At 46.7% G+C, this 24,565-nt stretch overlaps 1 protein-coding gene across 2 annotated transcripts in view; it reads right to left on the bottom strand.

Annotated features, from left to right (window-relative positions):
- Positions 1-24,565, bottom strand: part of LOC135395472 (gastrula zinc finger protein XlCGF57.1-like) — a 71,049-nt gene that overhangs the window by 15,039 nt on the left and 31,445 nt on the right. Inside the window, exons 1-2 of one of the 2 annotated variants that reach the window (XM_064626668.1) lie at positions 11,052-11,181; positions 9,846-10,046 (exon numbers count right to left, since the gene is read on the bottom strand). In XM_064626668.1, the coding sequence (XP_064482738.1) occupies positions 9,846-10,046; positions 11,052-11,117 (267 nt within the window). In that variant the 5' untranslated portion in view covers positions 11,118-11,181. Of the gene's footprint in view, positions 1-9,845; positions 10,047-11,051; positions 11,182-24,565 lie in introns of those variants that run through there. The other variant, XM_064626667.1, reaches the window with a different exon arrangement.

Here is a 24,565-nt window from a genome sequence, read left to right as displayed (position 1 = left end):
CGCTATGCGGACGTGAGTATGATCATATACCCTTGCATTTATTACAACAAAAGATATTTGCCTGTTTTGTACTGACTATAAACAGCATTGTTCATTTAGTATTAAACTTTTGCTAGTTGGTTGTTTCCCTCACTCACAAAATAGCCATTGCTTCGCGTGCAATTAAATCGACGCTCGCATTCGGACATCCCGTTCGTCCCGACGGAACATAGCTGCAGAAAGAATCCGATTTTTAATAAACCATATAAATGTGGATAAACACACCCTGAATTGGCTTGAAAGTAAATGCCGAAAACCACAAACTCATGAAGGGACACTGTGAGTGTAAAGCGGGAGCGGTGCTGCACTGGCGATATTCCTGAATCTGCACGAATTTGCGTATGCCACCGATTTGCCACAGTGGCGGGTATCAATCCCAATCTCGAAAGGAACTAAAAGAAGCCTTATTGTTTTCAGCACCAGTTATTTTCTGCTATACGATGAAACTGGTGTGCAAACATTATGCACAGCAGATGACGTGTGTACAGAAGTTTTACATCGATGCTTTTGATACAACGCATTAAAATAAACGATATGCAGACTGCAGAAATGAAGAGGTCCACATTTACTGTAGAACAGGACGCATGTATCACATGAGTAGAATTTGCTGGATAGGTCATACTTCGTTGTCGCTCCAAATGACGTGTATCCAGCGTTGGCTGCGGCCGCGCTTGTACAGCCGGGCAGAGAAACGATAAAACATCATACTTCCCTTGGTTCTCGGATATGCAAAGGCGCAGCAATACCAGCCATGCGGATTATGGGTACCCGAAACGTACTGGTCATTGCAAAAGTCGAAAAAAATCATCAGCTGCTGCATACGGCAGGAAAGAGAGAGCGCATTCGCCTCCAGTGCCGTTTCGCATCTCCTCGCCGCTTGGGTGTCCTGGGGCGCTGTCTTAGCCTCCTCGAAACACTAGCGCACGGAGCCTTAGGTATATGACACGATGAGCGGCACCAGCCTTAAGCATGTAAGGAGCTGCGTCCGTAACAGAAAGTAGCACGTCATTTGCATCCACATACCCGTTGAGCATCTGGACACAGTCTACGAAGAGCTGTGCCACTGTCGAATGATTGACCTTTGGAAGCTCCTCGACTGTCAGTAGGTAGCTCTTTTCACATGTGTCCAGCCCAAGTGGTTCGACGACAACAGAGGCTACGCAGCGTCCTGAAGCGTCTGTTGTTTCGTCTATGGATATCCACACTTTCCGTGACATTCATGGATGTTTTGTAGGGTAGCATGCATGCAGGTAGCCTTTCCGTATAGTCGACTTTTGAGGGATTTGCCGACCTGTGTACCTCTCACGAAATACCCGTAGCTCAGCATTTTCCAGCTCCCAAAAGGGAATATTTGCAGCACAGGATGCCCTACCAGTTGCGGACTCAGGGAAGATCCTCGGGGGGGGGGGGGGGGGGGGGGGGTCGCCATGTAAGACGGCGAGCTGCTGCGCTTTCATTTCACAAAAGAATTTTATTTATGATCTACATGTTGCGAAGCTCAGCAAGCTGTAGAGGAACGCCACCGTGCGGCGTGTGCGGAAAACGGAGCGTGCGGCAGGACAATCTGCCGGAATGGGGGGTAGAGGTATGTCTCGGGCGGGGGGGGGCAGGGCCCCCCCCCTGGATCCGCCCCTGGCCCTACAAAGGTCCATCGCAAAATCAAAACATTTGTACGTAGAATGTGCACTCTGGTCCATAAGTTGGTTATGCAACCTGACTTTCGTTGGCTGGCCTCTTGGTGCGTCGCTGTCTTCAAGTGCTGATGAACGAGAAAACGTCTCTCAGCGTTTACAGCTTTCTCGCATGCCAGGCAAAACAAGACGGATCCGTCCGTATTGAATGTGCCTTTGAACTCGGCTGCCAAATGGCTCAGACGTGAAGCCGTTGTTTTCGACATTGCCGCACCTTACGTAGGAAGCACAAACCAAGAGAAGAGAACTCTTCCGTACTCTGCGTGCGCGCGCCCAACCTTTGTGGAATGAACCAGAAAGCAGGGAAGGGTAGCGGTCGTATTTTCGCTACCGTTTCTATTTTCGTTACTGCTATATTTTCGTTTCCGTTATTCGTTTTTGATACCAGCCTTTCAATTTTGTTTTCGTTACGTTTCCGTTACTGCTTCCGCTAATGGAACGGCTATTACAGAGCTCCAGGACAACAGCCCGCACGGCTCTGTCAGCACCCTGTTTTGCAAAAGTGCTGCTTCGGTGTCACACGTGCACACTGCACAGGTAATTTTACGTCGTTGGGATGCGCACATCATCCAACATAAAAACAAAAAAGGTGGGAACATGTCTTCAGTCCGTTTTCTGTCTTCAGTCACTCTGAGTCCAGCAACTCAAGATGGGCGTGCCCTGCATCCAATGTCGCATTCATAGGCGGACGCACTCAGTAGCGGGGTGTCGGAGCGAACCGGAACCGAAAACCGAAAAAAAAAAAACACGCTATTTTGGTGCGAACCGGAACGGATTCGAAACCGTATACGTTTTTTTCGCTCAGGAGGGAAACCGAAAAATTTATTTAACGGTTTTCGGTCCAAGAAAAAACTTCGTCGGTTTGGACTACGAATAGGCGAATGAAACTGACGTCGTGTGCTCTGAAGTCATGTCATGGATACTTTACGAGGGTTACGGTTACGGTGGAATGTGTGTCGGTATACTATGACCCTTAGGCTCCCTTTGTAACGTTTTATCGTTTGCGCATATAGACTTAGAGATGTATGTGACCGGTTATGACTCTCTACCAATGTGCCGCAGTGTTCCTTTTAATTTTATCCGCCCAAAGTCTCCTCAACTACGCAACGACCCAATGGGGCTGCGTAACGGCTTCTCTATCGGTAATGTTGCGCAACGCGTCCCTTGTCTGAGAGCAGCGAAGTTGAATACATTTAGGTATCCGCGAGGGCAAGCGCGTGCGAAGTGGCGCCTCTTTTGTGGACAGGACACGAAGAAAAGAAAACGGAGTCGTCGAGCGCGTTTGTGAGTGAAGGTGTTCCTCGATTTGCGTCATACTCGTGCGGTGGTGCTTGCTGACTAGGCAGCAGCAACAGACACTCGCATGGGACGCAAAGAAAGCACTTTACATATGACACTACGACAAACAAGTCCGTCTGTATCATGCGCTTCAAGAAAGGAGAAAGCTTATTTGAACAGACAGTCAACTACAGGAACCAGGAGCTACCAATTTCACAGCTGCCTATTAATATTAAATACCATGTATGCGGAATAGATGTGTTTACATTTAGCGACATTGATTTTTGTTCTGGGAATGAATATGCCCACCAGAAGCGGAACCGGTTAAAACCAGTATGAACCGTTATTTTTTTGCTCCGGAGCAGAACCGGTACCCGACCGTTTATGATACAACAGGAACGAAAACCGGAGCGAAAAACGTTTCGGTTCGACACCCTGCTCAGTAGTAAGCAATACTGCCATAGCCACGGTGAAATAAAAAAAGTAAAAAAAAAAGAAAAGGATATAGAAATCGCAAGCTTTCATCCTCGTGCTCAAATGTCATCGCGCAACAGGAATAGCCGTTACCCGGATTCAATATCGGACGATAATTTACGTTTCCGCTTCTGTTTCCGGTAATGGAGGACCGTGGTATGCGTCTCCGCTACCACATCGTGACGTCAACCGAAGTGCGCTAACTGTGCGGGTCCACACTCCACCTCTCATTCGCTATGCACACGAAAGCGTGCAGCTACCAGACGGTTCCAAGCTACCGTTACAAGATAGGGTGCGCCGGTAGCCCCGTGTGCCCGGAGTGTGGTGTGCCAGCGACCGCGGACCATGTGATCATCGCATGTGCCACTTACAGGAGGGAGCGTCACTTGTTGGCAAACGACTTTGCGCGGATTGACAGCCGACCCCTTGACCTCAGACTCATTTCGGGACCATGGGACAAACGAAAGCAGATGTCCGTCTTGCGACCCTTTACCAAATTCCTTGAAACTACCGGCCTGATCGACTCCCTCTAAGACCCCGTCAGCGTCGTCAGCGTCATCCTCATCACCATCCTCTCATTTTTCCCCAATAGCAATGGGGTAGCATTCTGCTCAATGAGCGGAAGTCATCCCCATATCATCGTCATCATGTATCTACGCTTCCGTTATCGTTTCCATCTCCAATTTCGGTAATATACCGTTTCCGTTACCATTACCGGTACCGTTCCCTGCCGGAAAGTGCGAATGAGAAAGGGAGACGCCCTGCAGCGTCCGACCCCCGGAGTGGCGTCGTAATGTCGCCTGCCATTGCGCAATTCAGCGTAACAGCGCAGAAGCAAGCAGCGAGCCCACTTTTTTTCTTTTTCTATCACATCACATCACATCACAAGCCGCAACCCACAGTTAAAGAAAGCGTTGTGGTGAAGCGTTAGCAGCTGTTTATAAACCAGAGGCGCTCCAGAATACTCGGCAGCTGCGACACAGTAAATGTGTCCATGTAGAGCTGAGCGCGGGTGCGGGTATACCCGCGGGTACCCACAGTTACCCGCACATCGTCATGATTTGCGGCAGGAATTCGCGATCGCTGCGGGTAGCGGGTAAAATGCGGGTGTACCCGCATTACCCGCACTTCATGGCCAACTAAGTGATCCCTCTGTGTCACACGCGAGCTCAGCAGTGTCCTATGTCGTTGGCCGTATAAATCCATGTGCCAGACTGCAGCAGGCAAGACCTGGCGGGCGAGTTCGAATATTAATGCAGACATATATGGCTCTTTGTTGAATTGCAGTTTTATTGGCATATGATTGAAGCCGTCCGAGACACGTAGCTAACACTCCAAATTCCCATTGTTTTCAAATAGAAACAGCAGTAAAGTGGACGAGGGACACTTCCCTCTGCGGGTCCGAATGCGCGCATACAGACAGCACTGCGGGTGCGGGTCGTCCAGATTAAATTCTTGCGGGCGCGAGTGAGGGTCACACACGCGCGGGTACTGTGCGGGTGCGGGTCCAAGTTTGCTTACCCGCACTCACCTCTATATAAGCTGAGTTAAGGCGGAGATTTGGGCAAGTTGGTACATAACTAGGTAGAAAACAGCGCAGAGACGGGACACGAAGAAGAAACAAGTGCACACACAGAGCGCTGACTAGCAACTGAAGCTTTAAGCGGGAACCGCATACGACGTTTTCTCGACGCAGATACGCCGAGCTTTGAGGTCGTGACGTCACTCCCGATGGAGAAACGTCGGGCCCACCCGCAAACGGCGTTTTCTCGGCGCAGCTTAGGAGCCGGCGCAAAGTTTGTACCCGAGGCCCCTGGCGGCATTTCTCGTCATGAGTAAGAGCTATTATAGGCTGGCATAACATACTCGACAGATATCACTTGAAAAACATGCAGCATAACTTTGTGTAAATACAATATCTCGTAACCAAAGGCAATAACCAAGGCGCGCCAACCATCAACAAATCTCTTGCTTGTACTTCCGCTTCCGTCCGCTGTTCTCCCGAGTCTACCAGTATGGACCAAAGGCGAAAATTGCTGTTGCTGTTAAAAAATAAAGAAAAAACTGTTTCTTCTCTAAAAGTGACACATGTTGCGGTAGAAGGATTGAAGGAGACCGTTGTGAACACTCTACTGGGTGCAGCGATATCTAGGCCAGAGGGAAACGACAATCGAACAATGGCTAGCAAGTGGGATGGTATGCGTTTTGTCGCTCCCGTGTCCACATTCATTTTCATTTCTTGCCAATTCTGCCTGGTCCACTTCATTCCGTCTTCCACTTGGGCGTACTTCGCGACCACACCGTCTATGCCCACACAGCTGAGCGGCTGTGGAGACCGTCGTTTCCGGCCAAGCATGCGATTGGTCAAGACCGACACGTCGCTTCCTGCGCTTGCCGCTCCGATCTGTTCGCCTCAGATGTCGGCGTCCCCGCTCGACGGCTATTGTTCGTGGAGCTGAACGTAAAAATGCCGAGCGCTCGGCGTTCTTGAGTCGAGAAAACGTCGTATGCGGGTCGCCCTTTATTCCCCAAAGGGGGCAAAACCGAAAAGGAGAGAAGGAAAGGAGGACAATCAGGAACACGCTAGAAGATAACTAATCTCTTTGTTCAATAGGTCCACTGATGGCTTGCTGACACATTTTTCACCTCTATTATGAATTTGTGCTCCTTCGTAAATTTCCCTGGCGAGCCTGTCGGAGTAGCTCCTAAGTACACGTGTGTCTTCCAAACGAGGTCGGCATCCGCAATCGCGACAGTGCATGGCCAGGTTGCTGCCTGTGTGAGTCTGCAGGGAGGATGAGTGTTCGCGCAGCCTGTCATTCAGACACCGTCCTGTCTGTCCCACATATGACTTTCCGCACGTCAGAGGAATGTCATAAATAACATTACACTTGCACTGGACGAAAGGCCTTACATGCTTTTTGTTGCATCCGGAAGCAGCGGCTTCTTCACTGTTGACGCGTCGACACAGCCCGCCTAACTTGTTAGGTGCAGTGAATACAACGCTAACGCCGGCACGCTGGGCAACTTTCTTTATGTTGTGGGAAACTGCGTGGATATATGGAATGGCCGCTATCCTGGACGAGCGATCATGCCTGGGAGCCTCTTCGTGTTTCTTGTGCAACTTCCCGAGGAGGACCTCAGCTAAGCCTCTTATCAGCTGAACTGGAAAGCCCGCGGTTTTAAGCCTCAAAACTTGTGACAAGAGGCTCCGCTGAACTTGATGCGGGCATGAGCGTTTCACGGCATTTTCCATTGCCGATAGTGCAATACTGCGTTTGACCAGCTTGGAGTGGGCCGACGAAAACGGCAAAAGGCCCTTCTTAGAGCGTGGGGCGTATGTCCAGCACAGGTGGTCAGGCTCGATGGCGAGCTCAAGGTCTAGGAATCTGAGTCGATGTTCCACTGGTAACTCCCTCGTGAGTGTGAAAGGTGAGAGGGTGCGCTGGAAGATGCGAGTTATGTGTTCTGTGCGCTCGTCCACGGCCACGTTGTCAGTGTCAAAGATGATCAAGTAGTCGTCAACGAACCGGAAAACCCTGGGGACTCCCATATCGCGGAGGGCACGTTCAAGCCGCCTGTCGTATCTCGCCAGCAGCAAGTTGCTGAGCACGGGGGCAACACATGAACCAATGCAAACTCCGGCTCTTTGCAAGTACACTCCTCCCAAAAACTCGACCGTAGTTGATTGAAGGTACAGTCTGAGGACTGCTAGGAAGGTGGAGACATCAACTCCAACTTCATTTTGAAACCGAACGGTTCCGTAACGGTCGATTCCTTCACTAACAACTTCGATGAGCTCGTCTTGTGGCAGGGAATAATACAGGTCCTTGACATCAAGTGAGAAGACGCAACGCGATCCTGGGCTTAAACCCTTGAGGAAGTCGGATACGTCGCTCGGGCGGAACACAAGGAACGGATCCTCAATCTCCAAGGCTGAAAGCGCCTTCTGGATGAAACGTCCTACCGGCTGCTGCCAGGTATGCCGCTCTGACACGATGGCACGGAACGGTGAGCTTTCCTTGTGAGTTTTAATGGAGAAGAAGACCTGGAGACTGAGTGTTTTTGCTTTCTTCACTGAGGCTACCAATCTAGGCAGATTCGCACTCTCGCAAAGTTCAATGGCCCGTTTCCTGAGTGAATGAGGAACTAGGTTTGTCCTGACAAAGTTGTCATCCATGGCTTCCTGTGCCTTCCTGTAGTAGAGGTCTGAGGGAAGAACGGCGAACCCACCTTCCTTGTCTGTCTGGAGCAACTTCAGGTTTCTCTCACGAAGGGACTCTTCTTCTCTTCCCTTCTTCGTGTCCCGTCTCTGCGCTGTTTTCTACCTATCTATATAAGCTCTGTAGGGATTTCCTTCCCTCGTCATCCTTTCATGTGAACCTTTTTGGAATGGGGTAGGGTCCTGCACTCAACACAGGGAAACATCCCACATCATCATCATCCATTCATCTATGTTGTTGTTGTTGTATATAAGCTCTCCTAGAAAAGTGAGTGTGTCAGAGCTCAACCTCGGCAGGAAACCTGGGAAGGCACACCAGAGCCAAAATATGCAGTAGAAACATGTAAATATCTACGAAGACATGCAGATATATGCTGTCATATGCAGTTTTACGAGTTCGGTAAAAATAAACACATTTTTTCGTGCGCTCCGTGCTCGGAAACGTGTGGGGAAACATCAGGGTACCCGCAGAGACGCCTATGCAACAACAACAAATAAGTAATGATGATGTAGTGGGATGTTTCGCTGCTGAGGCAGCACCCTATCCCATTGCTTGAGGGGGAAGATGGTGAGTGATGATGAAGGTGAAGATGCCTACAAAAAAATATGCATTTACATAAAGTCCCGGGTCCTACATTATGAATCACAATACACCTTCGGTAATTACGCCCATACGTGCAGATTTTAGAGTGAAAACATTCCATTTATGTGTGTGTTTGTGTGTGTGTGTAGGGTAAAGACAGGACACACATGTTTTCTTTCTTTTTTTTTACGTTTACAACATTTTCAGCTTTTATTCGTAGTAAGCGGCATGTGGGGTGCAGTAAAAGGGACTGTATAAGTATATGCTTGACGAATAAAATAAGCGTAATAACCCTCGACCTTTTAAAATAAGAGTAACAAAACCCACGATTTTTACCTTTACTCTCCGTCAACGTCTCTAAGCGTAAAGCGTTTTGTTACTCTTACTATTCGTTTTTCTGTGAGAGTGTAGGAGCACATGAAAATACACCAAACGAAGGGGCCACAGAAAACATGGGATGGTTCTCGTTTGAGGGGCGAACCGGATACGAAGCACACCTCAGGAAATTAAGCGAAAAAACTTGATCCAAGAAGGTATTAATGTACATGTACCCAGGTAACGTCGGTACACGAAATGCCGAAAAAGGACAAGGAGACTGTCCGCTAAATATTTTTCTTCTGGCAAAGTGTCATGATGCACATTCTTATGAGATGGATAGCAGTTGAGGAGCTTGATGTGACATGCAAGAGCAGATATGGAACGAGGTGGACGTTGAGTGAGTGCTGTCCGTTCTGACCCTGTCCTTCCTTGTCTCGCCAAACTCAAGAAAATATTGGCCTCCTCACGTGTACACCAGCCAGCTTGCATTACCCAACCCTGTTCGTTCATTTATTCCATAACATTGAACGTTGTTCTCAAAAACCCTCGTTTCACTCGCGTTCTCCTGCGACCCTGTCGAGCATTCTAGTATATGATATTCAAACTGAGACCCTTTTCGTCGCATGACGCAGATGCCTCGCAAGACGTTAGCTCGAGCGACACTTTACAGTATTTAAAGACTGTTTGCCTTTTGCCTTGAGTCCATAATTCGCAGATGGTAAAATGTTTCGAAGCGCGTCCCGCGGACGATACCCTTTGCGAAAGTTCCCCATACTCGTGGGGAAGATGCAGAAAAACGTATAAGTGCCATCCGATAAGGACGTCAGCTATCTTTCCGTGCTTTGGACTGAGGCAAGTTAATGCCTTCAGGAGACCAAACCAAACCTAGCAATGCAAAATTAGAGGATACCGAAAACCGATTTTTTTTTTTCGCTTGGATCCCAACGAAAATAAAATCAAAATGGTTTACTTTTTGTAGGGCTCACATCCCTATTCACAAAGCCAGACCGGATGCCATGTCCGTGCTTAACTCCCCTTCCTTAATTTTGGCCGTATAAGGTGGAAGTGCAACGATGAAGATAACAAAATTGAAAAACCGAAATCGCACGTCTGAATATGAATCCTTGCTACTGGCCTCTCGAACTACTACGAATATCTGTGATGGGAATATTTTCGACACGACAAGTAAAGTTAAAATACAACCGAACGCGACGAAGGGACTGCAAGTGTAGCAACTTACTGGATCATGTCTTCGCATATGCTTTAGAAGAGGCAGCCAGGTAGGGTACTGTTTGTTGCAGACGATGCACCGGTTGTTCAGCGCTGCTGGTCCCTTAATCATGTGCTTGCGAGGTTCACATGATGTCCCTGTGTTTTTGCTGACAGAAAGCGTGCTGGTACCTGCGTCTGGAACACCTTGTGGGGATCTTCCCGAAGAAGTCTGCTGAAATCATAAGAATCGTAGAGGGTGAGAGAGTGGAAGCAAAGGATCTGTATGGGGGTACAGGACAACCAGTTTTCGTAACTACCCTGAAGAGGCCGCTCGTAGCAAGCATCTTGTCATGGTCACACGTCATACACAATCCTTTTGAGGTTAGGTGACTATGTTTGTCTTCCATTTTCGCGCTTGTCGACATCGCGCACACAACCAAGTAGAATTAGACGGACGTTGATCGGATACGCCGCTCGGACATTGTGGGGATTCCCTGAACGCCCGCGCAGCTCTGAGGCGGTGAGGGGACACTGAGACGAGCAACAGAATTATGCTAAACCATTGCCATTTAACGCCAGTGGAAAGTCCGCTACACCGTTGAGAGCACGACCGATCGCTGCCGCGATGCTTCTTTTCACTTTTTCCGGAGGTTTCTGGAATGCTAGCCGCATGCAACACGCTCGCGAAAAGCACAACTTACCGCACACTCTATAGCCGCGGTTTCATGAATACGACAGAAGCGTATCGTATTTACTTATCGTGGCGAATCCTCTCCCCCCAGGTGATGTCAACCCATCGACTGGAGAACAACAACAACAACAACTTTATTTTCGACCTTGGAGAGTGGGGAGTTTCATCGCCACAGGCGATACTCTACCCCATTGCTGGATGGAATGGGGGGAAGGAAATAACGAGCCCCTTCACAATAACGATCGAAGTCCGATGGTGTCCAGAAATGTCAGAAGAGCTTTGAGCGCAGGGCGTTGCTGGGCTGGATTGGCTTGTTCGACTGGAGAAGACTGGTGTGAGGAGATGCGATAACTGGGTACGACGTGCTTCTGTCGCATTCATCTAAAAGGAGCAGTGAGCTATGGTGTCTTCGACTGGTCGTCCCGATACTCCGAGCTGGAGCGGGTCAAACAGCATCTCACTCCGGCTCCGAGTCGGAGGAATCGCGCAGAAGCCGAACGCAGCAGGTTCGAGCAGAGGAGCGGAGAGGGAACGTTAACTCACGTGACTTCCGGTGTTTCCCTCGTAGTCAAAACGACGACGACGCAAAACGTGGAACATGGCATGCATGGCGGAGCACGCTACCGGGTGGAAGCTGGCGCAGTCACGTGACCGGAACCCAACCAGATTTGGCAACCACTCCGACGGCGTTGGTGAGAGCACTGTACAGCGCTCCGAATTGGAGGAAAGAGCTCCGAATGAGACAGTCGAATGCAGTGAGACTACTCTGTTTCGACCAATCGAAGATGAAACGTCGCTCCAGAGCGCTCTAGAGCGATCGGAAGCAACGAGTCGAAGACACCATCAAAGTCGCTCGGTAAGATTTGGCGCGGTAAATCATATCGTTCTGTGCCTGCCTTGCAGCACAGTTTTCGACGTGTATCAGTGTCATAGAAGACAATCTTCTCGCGATCTCGGCTGATTAGTACGTATCTATTTTGATTAGCAGAGATGACGGTGAGCTTACCCTCTGTGCCACGTGCGTATCGGAGAAAAGAGTACGCCATTCAGTTACAACGCAAGCAGGCAGAAATCGTTATAATTTAACGTTCCACTGAAACGTGTCATGGTGTTAAGCTGTGATTTATTGAAACATTTTTGAAAATGAAGATGTGAGTCTTGACAAAATCGGGACAGGCTACTCCGGAACAATAAATAAATAGAATAAAAAAGAAAGCGGAAAAACTGAAGAAATGCAACCGCAAGATGGTCAAGAGGCATAACAAAGAACGAGCAGGGTCCAACTAATGAATAAGTCCAGTTAAATGGAGACTTCGGAAGAAAATCGGTTGCAGGCTGCTACTATTATGATTATTGACATGTTTCGAACGCAGTTACGTATATATATAGTGTATATATATCTCGGCTGAAAACGGCGCAGATGTCACAAACATTATTTTTGAAATGTGAGGAGTGGTCGCTCTGAGCCACCGCTGGAAGGATGTGTTGCAAGCAACACTGGGCGGCCGTCCGGCGCCACTGGGTATGCGGGACGTCTGGTCACATGGAAGGACTGCAACCCTGAATGTTGGATGATTGACGCTGGCCGAAGTCTACCGAGTACCACCAACAGGAACGCACCCTGAACATAAATTTAAATCAAACCTTGAACTAGGCCAGATTAATGGACAATTCTGGACTGGAGCAAACCTCAACATACTAACAACCGTTTGCAATAGAGCAGTACAAACTTCTGTGCCAAATTGCCATCTGGGAACCTGACGTAAAATAGAGCATTACGAAAAACAAACAAGAACGCTGAAAAGAAAAAAGAATAACCAGACAAGAGCAGAAGCAGAAGAAAATATAAAACACAAAAGGAACGGAAATAAATCGCGTACTTCCGTTGCCCACTCGCCATGAAGGCTACGACTGCAGACTTGTACGTATCTTGAGTATGTACCCAAAATACAGTATTTTAAATACTTTTTCCGGTATTCTGGTACTCTACTCAATACCTTTTGCGACGAGTATTTTTAAAGTATTTAAAATACTTTTTTCAGTATTTGCTACTCAGTACTCAAAATACTTTCCTTCCTCGTCAAGCCGTATCCAGAACACTTCTCCGCCGTGTCCAGACCTTCAGCTCACGGTAACATCTCATTACGGCCGAAGTCTCATTACGGCCGAAAGTCTCATTACGGCCGAAAATTCTTTAATCCCCAAGTGTCTCGTTACGGCCAAAGTCTCAATACGGCCGAAGGTAGTCTCATTACGGCCGAAGATGTCTCATAACGGCCAAAAAGAAAAAAGAAGCATCCACCATATTAGCTCTGTATATACTGTGTTTTATGCTTCCCAAAATGTGTCCGAGGCGGTGTGCCCCCACGGCTTGTGTCACACACAATGGTTCATGCACACAATATTGCGACAGTGTTTCATGCATCCCTCGTGAAAAATGTTTTTATTGTCATATGTGTCACACGATATTTGTATGTGTTATGCCATTTTCACTCAGTATTCAAGCAAACATCCTACTCGTTGGTTCTGTGAGCAAACTGTGTGTGTGTTCTGAAAAGTACTCCACAAGGGAGCCCACTGGGAGCTCCAGGAGCCACATGACCTATGACCATGATCTTCTCCCCCACTAGCTGTCATGTATAATTTACGTCCACCTGAAATTTAAAAAAAGTACATAAGGCACTGAACAAAATGACATATGCTCTTGTTTGATGATGACCGTAAGACATGTGCTGTCAAGCAGACTTTTTTCCATATATTCAAAACATATTCAAGAATTATGGACAACAATGACAATTACGTCATAATGATGCAGCTGCATAGCCAGGAAAATATTTCAGGAGGTGCTTTATGAGGCTTGACATGGGGTGGAGGAGTCCCCCTCGTCAGTGCTTTATCCAGACCCCCCTAACTTTTTTGCCTGTGCACCTCCTACAGGGGGTGCCCTTGCGATTTCAGCTTCAGATACGCCTGTAATGATATGTTACGCTGTAATGACGTAACTATAACGATGACCTCCCCCCACAATTTTTTCCAACACCCCTCTCGTGCTTGGGATTCTGGATAAACCACTGCCCCTTGTTCATTTTCGTGGGGCACTACATTAGAGCTTATGCCACTGCACTGATGTCACGATGTTATAAGTGTGTGTCACTCTGGGCATTCGGAATTCCTCTAAGCTACAATATGTAAATTCAGAATATCCGAAGGGTAAGCATCAGATGTTACCTGCAGGCTTCATGCTGAAACGCGTGTACGCAAAACACTTCCGCCGTGGTCGGCGACGTCGTTAGTGTAATCATACACGCAGGACAATTGCGGGCATATGGAGTAGTGGCAGCAACCTGAAAACGATACATTTTCTCGTTATATATGAGTAATCAAAAATATACATTCCCACATGTTTCGTTTTGTCGTTTGTGGGAAGCGCTAGTAAGGGAACAGCACTTGGTTGGTCACATGCAAGCCACAATGCGAGAGGTGCCGATATTTCGATTACGCGATCGAAAATTAAAAGTCTAGAACCATGCACACTTCCCCATGCAACTACTTCCCCAGCATCGTGAGACATGACACCCATGACATGACACCATGTATTCACGTATAGTGTAATTGAAATGATATGCAGGAATGAAAAAGATGCCAACATACCTGTAATCCAGTGTCCCATAAGTTTGATTCGATTTTCTGGCAGCTACCATGAAGAGCAAATGCACGATTCACAAGTTTCGTTTGGCCATTTTCATTGCTGTTAATTTCGCAAGCGTCAAGCAATCCCATGTGACCTCCTTTGGATCAGTGAAAAGTGAAAATTACTCGCGTCATGAACATATATGTTCATCTCAGCGCAAATCACGTTTTGCATGCTATAGAAGGAGGGGGGATCAATACTCTTCCTTTCGTGTTTTGATATCTTGTTGTTTTGCTACTCTCACTTTGGCGTTCGGATGGTGTCTAGCAACCTTAGGTTCCTCGTTTCTTGTGTGAGCGAGTGGTTGCTGTTTACGACGTGTTCATATATCGATTTGTAGTGCTGTAATGTGCAAATTAGCGGACTTTATAGCGGCTCTTTATTTTCCATCGTTGTCTTTCGAGCAGCGCCTGTTGTTCCGGTAAAAATCGAGTTGAATGAATCGCTACAGCCCCAACGTACATATCGCGCAGTGTTGACCAAGACCAAGTCTAGCAGGAATTCTGGTGAGTAATGCTTTCGTAGATTGGGGGGGGGGGGGGGGGTCTGGCTTAGTAGTGTGCTGTCCCCACATAGTTGGATTCTCATACGAGTAATTTAAATGAATTAAAACAGCCGAAGTGCCTGTAATAGATGTAACTCGGTATCTGTTCGTAGGTTTGCGCCGTTTCTAGTTGGTTGCGCGTTTAGGAGCAACAAATTTATTCGAAGACGATAAGATACCGACAATGCATCACCGTACAGCAGCATTTAGTCGTATCATTGTGAGCCATATTTAATTTGTTAAAATTTGTCGTCGTATTTCTTCAAAAATAAAAGCGCAAGTCGGCGTACTTGAATTGATCTCCTTGAACTGCTTACGTCGAACGTCTGCAAATGTTGTACTTACGTGCCTTCGCGCACCATACTAGGCACAAAAGCATATCTGATTAGAATAAATACTTCAAGAGGATGTCATTCAAATACATTGTTATTTATAGCTGGTTTTCCATTCCAGGCATGGTATGTGGCTGCACGGAGGATTCCGAAAAAGAAAAACAACAACATGGCTAATAGGATGTTGCTGCCCAGGGAGTCCTGGCCGAAGAGGTGAGCTGTTAAGATCATAATAAGATTCTGTTGTGAAGTGAGAAATTTTGTAGTAGTGCACGAATGTTAATTCGTGCACTACTTTTATAAAAAAGAAACCAGAAATGAAAAGTTATGCATGCATCATTTCATGAATTGTAATGTATCACTATTTGATATTCACATGTTTCCATTAAGGGAATGAACTACTGAACCTATATTCATATCATGGTCATGCTCTGTGTTTACCTGGAAGTGACATTTTTAAGGCTTGTCATTCTTTTGTCTAGATGAAGATTTATGTTAACCTTGTATGAAATAACAGACACGTATCAACACATGTGCAGCTTGTGCACATTAAAACCAGCCATGTAGAGACAAATGCTTGTTTTTTGTTTTGTTTTTAATATTCTAGCCTATTCATGGTTGCTCTTCGCTTCTTGCAGGTTTACTCATTCCAGAAGCAAGAATTGTACCGTTGTAAGGCGAATGGAAATAAACTGACATCGACTGAGATAGATGTTCCGTCTTTGCCAGTGACTGTAGGATGGCTCCAAAAGCGTCACAACAAAGCCAATATTCATCTAGCTCTCTACAAGTAGCTAACTCCACATAGTAGCCTGCTTCACAGCAACATCAACACTACCTTGTGGGAGTACACATTACACAATATGTTGCATTGTGCTGTGGTATGATAACATACCGTTTGTCTCGCAATATGTGTATGTAAATATGATAAGGGCCCTACGGGCATAGTGCATGGCTTATACCCTGCTGAATATATATCCATACCTGGCTGCGACATGCATATCAATGCAGGTTACAATACACATTTTCACATTTGGCCGTTATGAGACATCTTCAGCCGTAATGAGACTGCCTTCGGCCGTATTGAGACTTTGGCCGTAATGAGACACTTGGGGATTAAAGGATTACCGGCCGTATTGAGACTTTCGGCCGTATTGAGACATCGGCCGTAATGAGACTTCGGCCGTAATGAGATACAATCCAGGTCACAGGAGCTTAACCCCTCTTTTCTTTCTTTTTTTTTTTGGGGGGGGGAATTCGCGCACCATTTATCCTTCTGTACAATAGGCTGGTTCCAAACTCGACTTTCCTTGTCAATAGCCCTTCATCAGAAAACGGTTCGTGCTCATATAATAATAATTATTATTATTATTTCCACGATATTGTGGGGGAGCCAGGGACAAAAAGCTCCAATGGAGCTTGACAAAAGGTTCCTGGTAGAGTCACTAAATAAGCTTATTTAGTGACTCTAGTTCCTGGCACCTACAGCATGACAGCAATCACTTTATCAGAAACACTAATTGACATGAGAAAAAATAAGCACAACTGAAAATCACATAATCACATGGGCAAAACTGAAAAAAAAATCATATAGATCGGCAAAAACACAGCAAGAAACACAACAACAACAAATAAGTTAATGATAATGAATGGGGAAATGGGGCAAGAAACACAGCCGAAAATCGCATAACCAGTTCATTAGAATCGATTCATGGACGCCTAAAAAAATAACTCTTTTAAATACCTGTTTGATAGCAACCGTAAGCAACCAAGACACAGTCCACCAAAGCAGACTGTGTTAACAGGAGAGCAGGCAGACATCTGCCCCCTCATCACGTAAGCACGCGAATTTGAAGGGACACCGAACATCCTTCACTCCCCTTCGTAGAGAAAACAGATACTATACACAACTAAGTAGTTTCAATAGCTTCCGCGGATTCGAGAGCCCTGCTCGCTTGTGATACAAAGAGAAGGGTGAGGTGTCCAACTTTAATTCGATTACACACAAAAACATCATTGAAGTAAGAAATTGGTTGGAGTATCAATCCACCATCAACATAACGTCTGTTTATTTCGAAGTAGTTTCGTTCGGGATATTCAGTTGGCCGATCGAATATCAAACTTCCGCACTGCTGCAAAGTCTCCTGTTTCTCTCACTCCCGCAAGAAATGTTCGGTGTAATGTCCCGTGAGGGACGTGATTTGGACAATCCTTGAGACAGCCGACATGGAAAATCTTGCGAATATACAACCAAGAATGTCCGACGGACATCCATTTTTCGATACGGAATCTATTCCGCGATAGGGATCTATTTGTCCAACAATAAAGTTGTTGTTTATTTCCGACGTCCATGGGATCGCTTAAGGTCATGAGATCCATCGAGTCAAGAGATCCAACCGGTCACGTGACAGGCGAGTCAAAAGATCCAAAGCGTCAAGAGTTCCAACCCGGTCAAGAGATCCATCGAGTCAGGAGATCCAACCGGTCACGTGACAGGCGAGTCAAGAGATCCAACCAGTCAAAGCGTCATATACTGGTCAGGATTCCCGACAGCAAAGAAAGTCTATCCCTTACCATGTTCACTGCAGAACAATTGCACTGTACGTAGTATTAAGTTAGGAAGCCCAGTAACAGTGAAGACATTTCGGTGTTTTCTCTCTTCTTACCACACACGCACACGCACAAAAAAATGTAAGCGAGAAAATCCTGTGGTTGTGCTCTAGGTTACGGCGGCGAGTCCCCCTTTTGCCTTGCACGTTTATGTCCATTGCCCCTAGCGCCGTAACACGCTATGCTAACACGCCAGAACGGATGCTTGTTACCAAGAATATTGATATTGAGCTCAACTTAGAAAGAATCGTAGGCCGCAGGGCTTAAAACTTATCCTTGTCGCGTTCTTTTCATTGGCCCCCACCCTTGTCACGTTATTGTATTCTTTTACTGACCGTGCGGAAAAATGCTGTCTTGCTGTGCTTTCCAATCAACATTAACCTGTCACGTTCATTGACCTCAACCCCAAAATGCAGGCTATACTGCTGGACTCAGATTTGTACTTTTGCGTCCACTAGCGCAGCCGTTCCCACGTTATGCCAGAAATGAAGTTTGTTACCAATAATAATGAGCACAGCCGCAAAGTGATTTGTCTTTGTCCTTTTGTGGACGGCGGGAAAAATTAAGGGAAAACTTGATACAGAAACACACACACACGCGCGCGCGCGCAAGCACACGCACACACACACGCAAGCACACGCACACGCACACACACACAAACAAAGTTGTTCGGGCATATGAAGCTATCTTTCGTACCCTGAGAGAGTCCATGATCAGACGGTTCCGCCATGTAGAACGTGTGTCCACAACAGCGACTTGGCTCTTCCACTACGAGCCTGCTGTGATACGGGAAGTGTTTGAATAATCAATGTGGTTTGGGCGATTTGGGAAATTAAGGGAAAACTTGATACAGAAACACACACACACACACGCGCGCGCAAGCACACGCACACACACACGCAAGCACACGCACACGCACACACACACAAACAAAGTTGTTCGGGCATATGAAGCTATCTTTCGTACCCTGAGAGAGTCCATGATCAGACGGTTCCGCCATGTAGAACGTGTGTCCACAACAGCGACTTGGCTCTTCCACTACGAGCCTGCTGTGATACGGGAAGTGTTTGAATAATCAATGTGGTTTGAAACAGCAGCCGGCCCACCCAATGTGAGTGTACGTAACCCACGCTTCTTTCACCGCTTGTTAGTCTTTTTTTTCTTTTTCGTCTTTGTCTTTAATCTACTTCATCCTCCATTGATCCATTGTTAGTTTATCATTTATTTCCTAATTCCTTTTCTTGTCTTTTTATTTATTTCTTAATTTTATTTATTTATTTCCGGAATAGCAAGCCGACGTCCCGTTTGGCTGACCTTTCCCACGTTTTTTTTTTTCTTTTCGTCTAATAAATATATCCCCCCCCCCCCACGCTAACTGTAGAAATAATCTCTAACACGAAGAGCTGAAAAAAGAGAGAGAGAGCACTACTATCAATCCTGTGTTACAAGCAGGTTGATCTTACAATGCAACCACCTGTTTTTAACACAAATGACATAAGAGAACTGTCGGCTTTTCTTTGACAGCGCTATGCGTTACAAAGTGAGTAACTAAGTCAATAAAAATGAGATGTTGATTTGCCACCTGCATTTGTATTCTATTTATACCGAGTCCCTCGTATTTCGATACGGGTAATTTCTGCTTAACGACGTTAGAGTTAACGATGTAACACAAAGGGGTCAAAAGATCCAAGCCTGGCGAACCCTCAGACGAGTCAAGAGATCCAACCGGGTTCCTATCAACGTAGGTCACCAAAAGCCTTCACACGAGATTGCAAATAACAGTACAGCCTAAATTTGACGGCAGTTCAGAACTTCAGATATACTTACGTTTGCTGTAGCCACAACTCACGGCAGTTCCACGACAGACGCCGCGAACCACCGCGAACCGAGCAACCCAACTGTCAAACCGGCCAAATGAATACGGCTAATCTTTGACATCAGCTTCTCCACAGCCGCACGTCTGCACTTCGGTAATCAAAACGCTGGATTTGAAAGTTTTGTCAGTTTCGAACGACTGAGGCCAAGAGACATGTCTCTTTTCATTTCCCACATTTTGGATTCTTAACCGCGCACATTCTCAACAAATGGCGATGCCTATCGCTTCTCTGTCCTAACCTGTGCTTCTTTCCTTTCATTTCTGGACGCTTGTCCTTCCACTGAGGAGGCGGAGCTTGCGCTCTTGCGCCAGCACGGTAGTTTGTGGGACTTCCCAGCGTCGCGTTTCAAACAGAGATGCTTCCAAGGTCATGGAAACCTCTCTTGCGAGACCAGGAAGGTTGGGACCTCTTTGGGACATCCCTGCAAACTTTTGGGTCGTGCGGGCCACAACGAGCTCCCGCTGTAGCACCCACGCTGCAGTTGGTCGGATTTCACATTATCGCGTTTCTAACACAGATCCCGTGAATGTCGCTGAAACGTCCACAGCTAGACCAGGGACGTTGGGATTAGCTTCGGACGTCCCCACAAAGTTTTGTGCTGTGGGGGTGTTGCTTATTTTCGCTTCCCGAATGATGAAAAGCATCGCCGTGAGTAGGAGGCAGCGCTCCAAAAGACTGGAATGAGTGGAATGCTTCGACACAGAGTAGAATATGTTCCGACCCAGGCAGCACAGCGCGTCGACACCACGTCGGTGCGCCGGCGATGCTCGGCGGTGCTCGGCGGTGCTCCCGACCATAGTCCAACGGTAGTCGCTCATAAGCACCAAATGCTCATAACCTCCGAACACTCAAAACCTCCAAACGCCCATATGCACCGAAAAAAAAGTTGGTGGTTTTGAGCGTTTGGTGGAAATGAGCAGGAGGGGAGAAGCTGCTCATAAGCACCAAACGTCCAGAACATCCGAATGCTCATATGCACCGAAAGGCGGGAGACCACAAAGATCGGGTCTTCTTCTCCCGCATTTCGAACAAGGTCATAGAGTGAGAAAGGTGGAATGAATGGCGACTACCAAGGCTGCTTAATGTGTCAGTTTGGATGTTTATGAAGTTTGAATTTGGCTGAATGTGTGGGGCTTGAATGGGGTTATCGTGAGTCAACGGGTGACAAACACGCCCGCCGTCACTCTTCTACTGTCATGCGCATGTTCCTAATGGACCATTTCCATATTCGCGTCGCCCATGGCGACGGAATGTCGGACGTCGTGTCTTTCCCCCAATAATGGTGACGCTTTTCGAACTGGCACGTTGCGTGGGAAAGTAGCAAGAGAAGATTGGAAGAAGAATGCGGAAAGAGTGAAAGCGCATTGTACTCATTGCCAGACCTCAAACGTCCGCGTAACCTTGAAACCGATTATCTCCCCACAATGAACATGACAGTCGTCCGCAGGTGGGTCCATAGCGATGTTTTCCACTCAAAGATGGCGAACGCAAGGGCTTTGCATGCGCATACGCGTTGTCGGAAATGGTCCATTGGTGGACTTACGCCGCGAGACAACTGTGATCATGAGCGATGCCACAGCTCGCGTGGCTCAGTGGTTAGCGTGCTGGCCGTGTTTCGTCGAGACTGGGATCGAATCCCGGTGCCGGCTGTGCTGTCTGGGGTTTTTCCTGGGTTTCCTTCAGACGCTTTCAGACATATGTCGGCACAGTTCCTTTAGAAGTCGGCCAGGGATGCACATTTCCCCAGGCCGTCAGTCGTGACGTTGCCCACCTGTGTGAGGCCGACAACGGCGAGACTTTTCATCATCACCACAGTGGATTAAATTCGCCTACCGGAGGTAGAGTGTCGCTGACAAAACGTCTAAGAGAAAATGTGACCGATGGACGGATAATACATGGAACGCCGTCTACTCCATAGCGGCTAAAGCTACATATATGCTAAAGTAAACGAGTAAACATAAGAGAAAACGAGTAGTAAAATTAAACTGAATATATGTTAGAGGATCAACGACAACACCCAGTGAGCTTGAACTAGTGGTGCAGGAAGGAGGCTTGACGCTGCACAGCGTCATCGAATGGTTTTGTAGCATTCGCTACATTTCCACAGCACAAAGTCTGCGTCGTGAAGCGTACATTAGAAGTAGTTTTGGCATGCGTTACAACGTGTCTGTTTTTGCATGTTCTTGCCTATTTAGGTGTTTTTGAGGGCCTAAGTACCTGTCTGTTTTCGTAGTTTTAGCGCGTAAATTTCCGAGTTCTTCTTATAAGAGGAAGTAACGTTGATCTTGAATGCCTAAAACGGTGGGCAAACAGAAATGAGTTGAAAACTAATCATCCAAAGAACCAAGTCAGTCATCTTCCAAATCGAAGATTAAACAACTATAGGAGCGAGAATGTGTAGAGCATGCTGGATGGAATTCCGGAAAGAAATAGTACGGAAAAGTTGGTACTGGAAAAATTGGTCCCTGGTTGCGTGGCGGAAAAAAATGGTCCCGCGCGGTTCCGTGCGCCCAAATATACAGGAGCGCTGTTGTGGACACCTGATGAACCGGATCATAGCCAATCAAGTGCTATCAAGTGCAATGTCTGCTACCTTCTCCTAAAAGTGACAACAACAAAAAAAGTAAGAGTCGTCTTTCTGCAGAGCGAAAATTCAAATCGCAGTTCTTTCTTATTCTCACTGATCAGGCCATATCTTCTGTTTCATCGACCAACTCGTGGAGTGGTAAAAGTTGTTTGGATTTCTGTAAAACGCTAACAACTTGGGGCAGTGTCAATGGGAACTTGAACTGGAGAATCGCAGGAAAAATTTTGAAGTAAAAATGGTACACATCGATGCCAACGAACTTATAATGGAATATCGTTTTGTGTCATTGAGAAAAAGAGAGGACGCCAAACAAAGAGACGCCAAACAATTTTTAACGTACACATACAAGAAAGCCACCAAGAGATATATCAGAATCCTTGCATTTGCGTCAGGCATTTTCTGACCACACCAGTTACTGTCGCTGATGCTGAAAGAAGCTTCAGCACAACGAAACTGATCGATAAGAATATCCTGCGTTCAACCATAAGAGATGTCGGGCCTTCTGCGTTCGTAGTCAACCGAAAGCAAGATTATCATATCTCTAGACTATGACGCATTGATTAACCAACTTGCGAAGAACAAGGTTCCAAAGAAGGGTTTTGCGTAAATGTTCACTGTAGGCCTATGCATGCGTAGTATAAAACCTACAGAAATATCGTATTCCAGCTTCTGCATTGTAAGTGAACCCGGACATATGTTCGGAGGAGGCCACGTTCTTTGCTGCTACAGCCCTGGAAGCGGAGTGCCTTTCGAGCTAGAATCAAGTCTTTCGTCCTAGGCCGCCTCCATGTCTATGAAAATAAAGCTCAAATTGAAATCCATAAACGAGAAGGCGCTATTCCCAAGCAGGACCAAGCTGTTACATAAATTTCAAGCTGAAACATTAAGCGGCCGTGGTAGTCGCTATTCATTCCACCTTTCTCACCCTATGACCTTGTTCCAAATGCGGGAGAGGAAGAACCGGCCTTTGTGGCCTCCCGCCTTTCGGTGCCTATGAGCATTCGGGTGTTCTGGACGTTTGGTGCTTATGAGCAGGTTCTCCCCTCCTGCTCATTTCCACCAAACGCTCAAAACCACCAACTTTTTTCGGTGGCATATGGGCGTTTGGAGGTTTTGAGCGTTTGGAGGTTATGAGCATTCGGTGCATATGAGGCACAACCTGGTCCGACATACGGTTTGCAACACGGGGATGTTAATGGTCCGTTATCGGCAGCCTGTATCGTACCCCAACGATTTCCCGAGGTGCAGTCAATGCACACTTACGGGTACCTCCCACCCCCCAAACAAGAGTTAATTTGCGCGGTTTTTAAAAACAAAATCAATATGCCATTGTAGAAAACTCTTTATTGCATCATAGTCACAAGATACAGGGGTACTTTAATGCATCACTTCACCAGCAATGAAAAAAATGAGTATTACATTGAGAGTATATAACCACCAGTCCCGCATATGTACTATTTACTTCACAAATATTCACTTAACACAGGTTATATGGAACGGAGATAGAAGTTGAAACTCGTTGCCAGTTAAGTTAGACTGTTGAACGATGGAAGTCACTGAAAAGGTTAGCCAGAACATAATTGTAGGCCGGTTCCACGTTAGCTCAGACAGGGAGGTCCCATGGACCTCCTGAATTTTGATGATTTTATATATATATATATATATATATATATATATTATATATAGACGCTCATCGCAGATGATGATCAACATTGGTAAAATTAATCGTTCGAATACTTTCCGTGCAAAAAATCGAGAAATCCAACCCTGAATTCGACTGTTGCAATTTTGCCGTGTTTGCACGTGTATACATCCTGAGTTTTAAATGATATCGTAGTGCAATTTTTTTGTGCTTTAGTATACCTAGTTGCCAGCGCTCCGAGCGCAAATTTAGGCGCACTGGTGCAATACTGTGCCGTATAAAAAGCGGCGAACATGCTCTGTCGCGCAGTTTTGGTCAAACTTCGACGCTTCTTGCTCTGGCTGTAGATATCTCCGACACGTTCGTACGCAGTGGGGCCGCGTTTTAACGCGCTAATCAGCAGTATACGCCTTTGGAGAAGAAGTTTCTGCGTTAGATTAAAGGCCTAACATCGGGCCTTATCCTGGCAAAATATATACGAAATTAAGTGCATGGGACTTTTTTGAGAAATACACGCGCAAAATCCATATTTATTTCGAAATATGCCTAAACATTTGCCTATTTCAGCACACGGCGCTAGGAAGTATATGCAGGATAGATATATCAGATGAAAGAGCATTAAAAGCTGAGTGAGCTGATACCAAGTATGGCGATCAGGGACATCTATAGCCAGAGATATCACGCGCCGAAATTAGGACAAGGGTGCGCGAGAGGGCATGTTCGCCATTTTTTATAGCACACAGCGTTGCACCTGTGCGCGCTAAAATTTTCTGG

The sequence above is a fragment of the Ornithodoros turicata genome, chromosome 5 (assembly GCF_037126465.1).
Source record: "Ornithodoros turicata isolate Travis chromosome 5, ASM3712646v1, whole genome shotgun sequence".
NCBI lineage: Eukaryota > Metazoa > Arthropoda > Arachnida > Ixodida > Argasidae > Ornithodoros > Ornithodoros turicata.
Note: the sequence above shows the minus strand (reverse complement) of the source record. Positions and strands in the feature narration are given on the sequence as shown.